At 36.6% G+C, this 11,377-nt stretch overlaps 1 protein-coding gene across 1 annotated transcript; it reads left to right on the plus strand.

Moving 5' to 3' along the window:
• Positions 1 to 1,609: 1,609 nt before the first annotated feature.
• Positions 1,610 to 10,988, plus strand: si:ch211-262h13.5 (uncharacterized protein LOC571127 homolog). Its single transcript, XM_053635621.1, has 7 exons — positions 1,610 to 1,917; positions 4,152 to 4,262; positions 5,905 to 5,992; positions 6,403 to 6,569; positions 8,526 to 8,627; positions 8,832 to 8,918; positions 10,462 to 10,988. The coding sequence occupies exons 1-7, from the start codon at positions 1,723 to 1,725 to the stop codon at positions 10,864 to 10,866; spliced, it is 1,155 nt and encodes a 384-aa protein (XP_053491596.1). The 5' UTR covers positions 1,610 to 1,722; the 3' UTR covers positions 10,867 to 10,988.
• Positions 10,989 to 11,377: the final 389 nt, after the last annotated feature.

Here is an 11,377-nt window from a genome sequence, read left to right on the forward strand (position 1 = left end):
GGGTGTCACCTTACTAAGAAGCAATTATACAGTTTAGTTTCTTTTTTCCTTTAAAGTTATTCATCTGAGTACGACAATCTCAGACTAAGTCATAATATCAATTTGCATTATTGGCTTTTTCGAGAATCATTCTTATTTTTACTACATACTAACACAAGCTCTGTGCTGTTAGAGCTTCAATAGAGCACAGCTTGACCTATTCAGATTTTTTGTTTTATGTGGACACAGGAATGACCATCTGGAGTACAAAACCTAAAACATCTGGGTAATCCATGGTTGAATTGCTGCGTTGCACAAGAGATATAAAAATGATAATTCCTTCACATTTGCCAGTAATTTTGTAGGTGAAGCATAAAGGATTGTGTAACGTAAAAGTTAGGAGAGCACACTTCCATGCATTTCTCAAGGGAAGGAGTATGGCATTGAACCTGATTTAGCACAAAATATGTGCAATCATGTGTAAAGCGTATAAATGTGGAGTTATTTAGTTACCAGGTCTAGAGTACAATGATAATGACCTTGTGCTACATGTCTCTTGGGAACAAGCATAGAAGATATTCCACTGATCACAGACATGCACTCTTTTATCCAAAGCCAAATGAACAAATGACATGCTTTTCTAAAGGATTCAAATCCACATAAAGGGCAAGGTAACATAGTAAATAGACCCGGCTTTATGCAACAGCACAAAATGGCTCTATCATAAATCCTTAAATTGTGCACTGATTATCATTTAATCATTATTTGCCCGAGGTACTAAAGTGATGTCTCTTTAAAGTCTTTATTCATTTGCATCAAAAGGACCTTGGTGGTGGTGGTGGTGGTGATGGTGGTGTGTGTGTGTGTGTGTGTGTGCGTGTGTGTGTGTGTCCATGTTCTTGCTGTTTTCCTCTGTCCTTTTAGTGAGCTCAAGAAAGATTTAATCTAACGTGATGAAATTAAAATAGCTCTTGATATTGAAATTCCTGCTGAGGTTGCAGAATATATTTTGGCACCTTCGCAATCAATAACTTTTTATTATTATTTTTTATTACATTTTCTTAAGGCAACATCGTGGACATGTTATTTGATAGTACTGGAATACATAGAATTTGATTAGATTTGAGTTAATTTGTCCATACTTGTAGAAACTTGAATATTACAGTCAAATATGATTAAAGTAACTTTAACAAACGAACATAAAAGATACAAAAAAGACTATTTCATAAAATAAATATAAAATATAATCTTATACAGGTTTACTACATTTGCTACAAAAAATATATATATATAGATTTGACAATATTGCAGTGCGCTATATGTTTAATAGAAACCCATCTGGGTATCAGACATATTTGTACAGGAGAGATCTAGCGCCCTCGTGTGGTAAATAGGCACACTACACACGACGAGCTATCCTTCCTATGCGTTAGCCCACATATTAATGAACAATTGGTCTGTTTAATGGAATTCAGAGTCTGTGTAGTCTACACTAGAGTAAAGTTTCTTGTCTTTTTTATTTTGACAGAATGCAAGGTTAAAGTATAAGTAGGAGAATTAGGATATATTGACCGCTAGTCATCTCACCAGGAAGAACTTGGCACCATGTCAACAGCACCATTCTTCTATAGCTTACCAAAGTCCAGATCACTGTCATTTTCTAAGCATAAACAAGTAGCAGACAGCAAATACATGGTAGCATAAGACCTAAATATATATATTAAAAACAAGAAAGAAAAGAAAATGGAACGCATAATTTGGTTGTTTGCAATGGTGCGTTTTTGGACTGTCATGGCTACATATCCTTCGCCTGTTCCCTGTGATGATAAAAGCGTGATGAAACTCGCCCGACTTGCCGTAAATTACATCAATGAGGACAGAAAAGAAGGATACAAATTTGCCCTCAACAGAGTTTTCAACGTGCACGTTCATCCACAGGTTGGTTATCTTCCCATAAAGGAAACTTAATCCACTATTCTAAAATGTCAACATTGCCCTGCTGAAAAAATCAAAACAATAGAAACCCTCATAGAATTTGTAATGGTTTTAATGCTTATAATGTTAATTGTATTGGTTTTAATGGAACCTGTAATGGTCCCTGTGGGTCTGTATTGGTAATTTGTTGCCTTCTTTGGTGGCATGTTATGTCTAGTGGAGACCATTAAGGACCAATAATGGTAATGGTTTTAATGGTTAGCTAATGGTTTGTAATGGTGTTTATAATGGAAACCATTAGTATTTGACTGGAATAAAGTTGGATTGACTGTGGACGTTCGATATTTGCAGATATGCGGAAATTAAGGGACCGTCTCTAAAGTTACCTACGACATTGTTAAACACGTTTCTAACTTCAATAGCATTTGAAGGGAATGACTTACAGTCACACAACCAACTGTACAGTGTTTATCTAGGTCTCAGGTATAACACACACCTTTTAGATTTCTGATATTTATTAAAATGAGCTATTAAATCATATGTAAATATTGCCATGTAATTCACTGCAGAATGAGCCCATACACAAAATATACCATTATTTAAAGCTCAATAGCATTTGAAGGGAATGACGTACCATCATGAAGCCAACTGTAAAGTGTTCAAGTGTTCATTAACATTTTACAGTTGGCTTCATGACTGTATGTCACTCCCTGCAAATGCTATTGAGCTTTAAATAATGGTATATTTTGTGTATGGGCCTATTCTGCAGTGAAATTCATATCTAATTTACATATGATTTAATAGTTAATTTTAATAAATATCAAAAATGTAAAAGGTGTGCTTCATACCTGACACATAGACGAACACTTTACAGTTGGTTGGGTGACTGTAAGTCATTCACTTCAAATGCTATTGAGCTTTAAATTATGATATATTTTGTGTATGAGCCCATGCAGTAATAAAATACATGGCAATTTTTACATATGATTTAATAGTTTATTTTAATAAATATCAAAAATCTAAAAGGTGTGCATAATAGCTGACACCTAGATGAACACTTTAGAGTTGGTTGTGTGACTGTAAGTCATTCCCTTCAAATGCTATTGAAGTTAGAATCGTATATAACAATGTTGTATGTAACTTTAGAAACGGTCTCTTAATTTCCGCATATCTGCAAATATCGACCGTCCACCGTCAAACCAACTTTATGCCAGTTACAATTTGTTTGACAAATGGATACTATTGTATCATATAGTATAGTCAATAAATGTGCATGCATTCACATACTATTTAGTATGCTAGTAGGTGGTTTTGGTTTTAAGCAGAAGACTTTTTAAAAAAGTAGAGGTTTTAAGACTTGAAACTATCATGGATTTATGGTGTCACTGTATAATTGTATAAAGAAATATGCAACATTGAATGAAATGGAGATTGGGGATACAATGACAATGATTCACTGTTGTGATGCCTATTTGCAAATTTTTCATTTGACTTACCCTTGTGGAAAAGTCTCTTCACACATCCTTGTGTGTACATAAGAAAAGCCACAAGGAAAAAAAAAAAGATAATGGTTCTTCTTTCTTAGAAAGATATTTTTGAGGATGACATTTCCATAAACTCTGTTACACTCTCAGTATTTATCACATTGTTGTTGTAAGCTGAAAGTGAGTGTGTCTGAAAAGGCAGCATGCTGAGCCCAAAAAATAATAATTAAATTATAATATAGCAGTGTGCAGCGCTGATTAAAAAAGACATTTGTTTCATTTCGTTCTGGTCAGCAGTGCTATGATAGCTTTTGCCATTGCTTAGGATGGCAGCCAAAGTAGCATGATAAAAATGATATGGAAATATTAAATGATAAGAAGAAGGCATTATTTGTCACATATACATTACAGCAAAATTATTTTGTTGCATACTGGGATAAGCTGGGCCTTGTTAGGAGATTGGGGTCAGCCATGATATGGTGCCCATAGAGCAAAGAGGGCCTTGATCAAGGGCCCAACAGTGGCAGCTTGGTGGTTTGAACCCCTGACCTTCTGATCAGTAACCCAAAGCCTTAACCATTGAGCCACCACTTATCCCACTTATCATGTTTTGAGTTTTGAACAAGGCCATTTACATAGAATTTTGTATAATGAGTACTTTACTGTACAGTATTTTAACCTATGTACATGGACATTTAGAAAATGTTTTAAGGTATATAAAGGACTGTATCCTAACTTGCTGGTTTGTTTCAGGGTCCAGCTGGAAAGGTTTACTATCTCGACTTGGACGTCCTGGAGACCAAATGTCATGTCCTCAGCCGAAAATCATGGAAGCGCTGTGATATAAGGCCCTTTATGGAAACAGTAAGCCTACTTTAAACCCAGGGACTGAAACAGATCCCAAATCCAAGCAAAATTTGGCCAGGTCATGGTCGATCAGACATGTTTGTTTTGACTACGATGTGTTTATTATTCGTGATTCTGCATTGCTAACCTCTCACCACTTCTGTGCGACTGTGGGATGAAAGTGAGATGTGGACATCCCAAATCTTTTCCCCCCATTTTCCACATTTTCACAAGCCTCTGTTCCATGATTGTTATATACAGTGGCTTATATAAGTATTCACCTCCACCTTGAACCTTTCCAGAATTTTGTACTGTTACAACCTGGAACATAATTAAATACTGTATAGCTGTTTGATGAAAATGGATTTAATGCAGTGTAAATTTTACCATCATTACTGTTTTCCACCAAATAATTAACAATGAGTACAGAATGGCCATTTGAAAACAAAAGGCTGGTCTCTGAATTTTTGCACAGCACTGACATTTGTGGCCTGGTGGTGGTGAATACTTATGCAATTTTATTTTTATTATGGGCTATTTTGTGTAGATTCGTGACATATCATCTCAGTTAAGTCCATTTTAGTTCCAGGTTTTAAAATGACAAAATGTGGAGAAGTTCAAAGTGGATGAACACAAGGCACTGTAACTGTCACACTTCCATCTAGCACTTCATCAGATCACAGTTTTTTAAGGCAACACTGCTGTTAGCTGGATATTATTGGTTGGCAGCCTGTTCTCAACCCAGTTCTCAACATTAAGGTGTTTACAAGCCCCAGTGTCTGATTGTACATGCAAGAAGATCTATAGTCTCTAGCTGTATACTTACAAGGTAGATTAACACAGTAGGTATGCCTAATAAAGTGCCATGTAAGTGTTTACAAATTCCAATGCCACTGCATCTAATACACTTTTACCATACCATAACAGTGGTGGTCCTATGATGGTCCATTTCCATTGAAAAACAGGGTATGGGACTAATTGTGCACAGATGGGCTACAGTCAGTAATTGTGTATATATAAAGTCATCAAAGTGTACATGTTCATATATACATAAACTGGCTAGTGGATGTAAGTACAATAAACAAGTAACACAGTGCAAATGTATGAGAATCTCTCACGGTGCATGTCTATTTTCAGCATCAGGATACTAGCTAGTTTACCTTTGTCTACAGGAAATTAAAAATGTGCCCTTTGCTTAAATAAAAGATATACTTTTTTTTGCTTAAATGCTAGATATTAACTTGTTCATGCACTCCAGCCTTACTTCCAGTAGTGAAAGTATTTTTGTAGAAGTGACCCACTCTCTGGAGCATCGCATATGTATTTGCAGAGCTGACGCAAATACAGCCAAATTTCTCATTACTTCTGTGACCAGTTCATTATTGCTTAAATTGAAAGTAGGTTGTGTTTTGGGTTTTTTTGCTGGTAGCACAAACTAGTCCAAATCAGACCAATGAATCAGAACAAATGTTTTAAAATAATGGTAACAGCAATGTAATACAGCCAGGAACTGTTGATGAGTCTATAAAAGCTCATCACACTTTGTAACACTGGTGCCTGGAAAAATGGGACAAATGGGGAAAACATTTTTTTTTTTGGCCTTGTTTGTGTGTGACCTTTGTTAGAATTTATGATTGATGTTTTTAAAACTGTTTTTTAGCAAATCTCTGGGAACTGCAACACTACCATTCTACACACGCCAGACGGCCTCTCCTACCTCTACAGCTATGACTGCACCCTTGTACCAGGTCCTCAAATCAAGAGTCCAATGAATTCGCTCATGGAATACATTTGAATATACAGGGTGTCCCAAAAGTTGGGTCCGCAACACTTCCAGTCTTTTTGAATTTGTTAATAAGTTTGGCAACAGTGTCATGTGTGATGTGCTTGCCATGTTTCCTGTTAAAGTCCATCGCAACCTTGCAACAGCTTCCTGATCCAGCCATGAGAATGATTTCAATACGTTCTTCTTTTGTCAAAGACATTCTTAAAGGCTATCTGAAAGCAAATATCTAATATAAACTAAGCATGACATTTTGCTAAAAAGTGTTTATTTCATCTATGTATGGAGACTTTTGGGCCACCTTGTATATAGAGAGTTAATTACTCCCACCATGCCTATATACAGTGAGCTAATTACTCTCTGTCTGTTTCTCAGACCCCCCTGAAAAGTTACAGCGGATATGTCCAGACTGCCCCCTACTGTTGCCCGTGGATAATGACAGAGCCGTGTCCAGTGCTAAGATCAGTCTGCGCAGCTACAACGTTCAGAGTACTCTGCCTGTACAACTCACAGTGGCAGCTATAACCAGAGCCTCCCACCAGGTACACACTCAATTCCGTACTGAAAATGTCTGGTATTCAGACTATAGGGCTGAACATTGTGGAAGCGAACCTACAAATGTGGTCATGTTTGATCGTAGCTATTTATTACAAAGCAATAACCATGATGTAGAAGTAGAAGTAAAGGGGAAATTCATTTCCACAAGCAATCACAATTGCAACATTTACTGAAAGAAAGAGGATTGTCTCATATGGGTTTTGCACTTTCCCAAAAGAGTTTGTGCCCAAAACCTGCTCTTGCTTATTGATACTATCTGGACTATCCCAGGACTCTTATCCACAGTATACTCATCCTGAACATCCTTTCAACACACTTACTATTTCACTTCATACACAGTACTGTTTCACTTTATAGTATACAGTTGTAAAAGAGTAAAGATTTATAATCCCACTATCTGGTGTCACTTCTGAGTCTGGTTATTCTCAAAGTTTCTTCATCATGTTGTGTCAAGGAGTTTTTCCTTACCGCTGTTGTCTCTGGCTTAATCTATTATGTAATCTAATCTAAATATACATAATTCTTTTCAATGACCTCGTTCAGTCAATTCAGTCCCTAAAGGGTGTCAGTAGTGTAAACCTAAAAACCAAGTAGCCCGTTTGTTAGCACAGTATTAGGTTACAATATTAGAACTGAAAGACAACAAAATATACTAAGGCAACTGAATTATTCCAGTTCTGAGCATGTTCGCCTCACACCTCTATGGTCTGGGGTTCGAGTCCTGCTGGGGCCATGTGTGTGCGGAGTTTGCGTGTTCTCCCCATGCTGCGGGGGTTTCCTCCCTCAGACCAAAGACATGCATGGTAAATTACCATACCGTAAAGTGTATGTGATTGTGCAATGGATTGGCACCCGATGCTCCCTGGGATAGGATCCAGGTTCCCCGTGACCCTGAAAAGGAGCAGTAGGTCGGAGGCTGTTTGAAGCAAGTGTGTGGGCTTATATTTAAACTGGAGTGAGATTTTTTTCTTTCTTTCGAATGCTGAGTATATATCCATCAACTAAATATATTAATATATTAATATTAATATGTATTAATATATTAATAAACACAAAGATTTCAATTAGGAATCAGTTCATGAAGGAAGTATACATACTATAGTATGTATACATGATTCTGGATTAATCATTAAATCGTGACTGTGATTTCTTGATGCATGGTGGTTTTTTGTGTCTTTTTGTGTCTTTTAATGTTTGAAAATTACCAATAGGATTTTATGGCAATTTCCTGTCATGAGATGCCCATAAAAGAAGAAGAAGAACAACAACGACAACAATAAAAATAAGAATAACAACAATAATAACCCTGCCACCCAGTATACTCAGTATACCTACTAGACCTCATGATACACAGACACATTTCACAGTGTTTCACAGAGTTTTTCACATTTCACAGAGTTTCAGGAAAAAAGCATGCTATCAGAAAATAAAAAGCAAGGAATAAAACACAATGAGGTGGCTACTTTTTTCCATAGCAGTGTTTTATTCCTCTTAAAACAGAGCAATGTAACAATGGTTACAGTTTTTTATTAATAAAGAATGACACTTCATACTTTTTATCCACTTATAGTTACATTCAATCTTGTGGACCATCCGTGTAACAAGATTGTTGCTGTTATCACTTACGTTATAGCAGCTATAAGTAGGTGTTTCTTAATCAGACTCTAGCTTTACTTTCAGTTGACATTATGAATTGTAGCACTAATTATGAATCAGTGTAATAAGAAATATGGTTGCAGTCTCTAGACAATCCCCAAGACACAGTTTAAGGCGAATAGTTTTAGAGTATGAGTGAAGTAGTGCATGTTGCCTGAATTTATACACAGTATCTGTACTTTTTTCATAGGTTGCAGAAATTTTGAAAGACAGACTTTGCTGGTCAAATTATTGTTGTGCTAAATTGTCTGGGTTAACTGAGGTATGTTTTTTTTATTGATCAGGTCTCTCCAGTTGCAGCCAGTTTTGTTGAGTACACTGTGCAGGAGTGCTCTGTGCCACCAGTGGATGAAGCTTTGTGTGTGCCAGCAGATGCAGGGAAAGGGGTAAGCACATCAAAAATGGACATTATTGCCACATTCCTTTTGACTATGGACCATACTCATTTGTTACAGCATTTTCTATAGTTTGGAATATAACTATTGTTATTATTATGAAACAGTTGAAACGTTTCAAAGCAACTTTTAATTCTTTTTTTCCCCCCAGAATGTTTGACCATATTCCCAAGGTGCTATTTGTTTTTGTTTCAGCCCATTGGTTTCTGTGGCGGGGCGGTTTATGGCATTGAAGCTATCCCAACTGACGTTAAGGTGTCCTGTGAAATATTCCACCCTCAGGTACCATAAATATCCACTTTGTTTGTCAGCCTTGTTCCCCAGCTCATGCTCAATAAAAGTATACTTTCTTGGAAGAGAAAACTTTCCAGTTTGGAAGCAATAGTGAATAAGATCCAGATGGAGCCGATGACAGCAAAACAACACCCCAAAGCAGTCTCCTGTGAGTCAGCAGCCTCGAAGGGTGAAACGAGACAGCCAAAACTAACACAGAAACTCCCTTAGACCTCTTTTCGCCCCCACTCACCCTACACCTCATCTATCTTTATTTTCGTTCTTCCCTCTTTAGCATCTTTCTCCATTTGTAAGTCAGAGTGTTCAGTATTTATAACTACTGGCAGCATTCATGACAATACACAGCCGGTTGCAATTCAATACTACAAATGCAAATAGATAAAAAAAAATGTAAATAAATGGAAGACATGAATAATTTATAAACCTTTATTATATTCAACAAATGGCTATTTTCTGAGGGGTTTTTTTCCTTTTAAACAGAAAATTTGTTTTGAAAGCCTTAAGGGTTTTATCGGGTAAGCTTAAATGTATCAAGTATAGCCATTACTCATGACTGCAACCCTTTGATTGATCCACCTTTCTATGAACATATGCATAGTCTCTTTAAATGTAAACTTGCATGCAATACTATTATTAATAAGGTGTTGAAGACCTTATTGAATCCTGGACAAAAAAACTTAATTTAACAGAATGTCCACTCTGTTCAGTCTTGTAGAATGATGGGGTTGACATTCTGATATCACGTCGGTCGGTCATTACACAACACGTGAGCAGGGCCAAGCTAGCATAAACTATTAATAAGTTAAGGAATTTAATGTCTTTCAATATGGTGATTTTACAATGATGAAATCTAACTGAATTGTCTTGTATTTTCCATCAGAGAATGGATATGTAATGGTTGACTACATCAGACTACCAAGATACAAAAAGTAGACATTAAAAAGTACGGCTACTCACCCAGATTTTAGAGTTATCCCGTTGAAAAAAGGATATCAATTCCAGGGTATGGTGTCACTGCAAAACATATTTAAAAAAATAACAAGACGTACAGGCAGACATAACAGGGAGTATGCTAACAATACAAAACCCTAGTTATCATTGTTTAAGGTAATGTAAATATAGAATTTTTATGGAAATTTAGGATGTAGAATCTAGAAACATAGAAATACTAGTGTTTGATCAATCGAAAGTGTAAAATGGAGAAAATTCATTTGTAAGCATATATTAATTTAACTGCATTATGTTTAACATGGACTGCAGTGCAGCAGCATGTATTAATGTTACTTGTTAATTGTGTTAGCTAGAATTTTTTTTTTTTAATATAAAACGGGGACACAAAAGGCACTGTATTAGTGGAATAACCCAGATACACACAGCAGTATGGGTAGTACCCATTACACATTAACCACACAGAACAGTAGGGACAGAATCAATATTATCTACACACTATAACTGTGCTTGGACATACTTATGTGCAATAAAATGCTGGTGCAAATTATGAAATAATGGATTTTGTTCCCCCATTCTGTAGCACTCTTGGAATTCTGTTGGCAGCGATGCCGGCACACAGCAGCTGGAAAAACCCAGCCCTCGACCAGAAGTGCCAGCTCGTCCTCCAGTCGTTGTTCTTGATGCCCCTGTCCCTACGTTTCATGACACCAGTCCAGGAGGGCTGCTAGACCCTGTTCAGCAACTTCTTCCACACAGCCCTAATCCTTATCAGTCATCAAGTGAATCCAGCGAGTCTTCTTCATCAGAGGAGATTGCTGGTTCGGTTCGAATCGCCAGGCCTCCGCTGAACTTCCGATATGTGCCTTCACGCCAGAGGAGAGAGGCATCTGCAGTAACGATCAATCCCACTTTCCTGGCTGTGTTCCCCAGCATACCGTCCCCTTTCCGTTCCTGCCCTGGAGCATCTCGCTATACCACTGCATAAAAAATATTTTTAATGTATTTTTATAGCGTGGTCATGACAAGTCACACAAAACTGTATAAGAAGTTATAAACACTTATGGCTATTCAGGGCAGTACTAAATAAAAAACAAAATGCAATTTTAATGATCCCTCTTATTTTTTAAAAAATTATTAACATTTTGCAGATTCTGCAAGGCATATCTAAATTTATGAGGACAATTGTACCTAAACTGGTCAAATATTTGTTAATGCAAAGACTTTTGTCAGACGTGCCCGACATGTCATCAGCTCATTATTAGAAATATGGTGTAGTTGTACCTACCAAGTTAGTTTCAGTAACTCACTTACTAGTGAAACATAAAGGTCTTTATTTAAAAATATTTTTTAACACTATATAATTTTTATGTATAAAACATTATGGTACCATATTTTTCATTTGATTGGTGCTTTATTTAAATATGTGCAGTAAGCAGCATAACATTTTCATTAATTCATCTTCAGTGACCACTTTAGCCCAATATCCTACCAGCATG

This window comes from Ictalurus furcatus, chromosome 10, assembly GCF_023375685.1.
Source record: "Ictalurus furcatus strain D&B chromosome 10, Billie_1.0, whole genome shotgun sequence".
Taxonomy (NCBI): domain Eukaryota; kingdom Metazoa; phylum Chordata; class Actinopteri; order Siluriformes; family Ictaluridae; genus Ictalurus; species Ictalurus furcatus.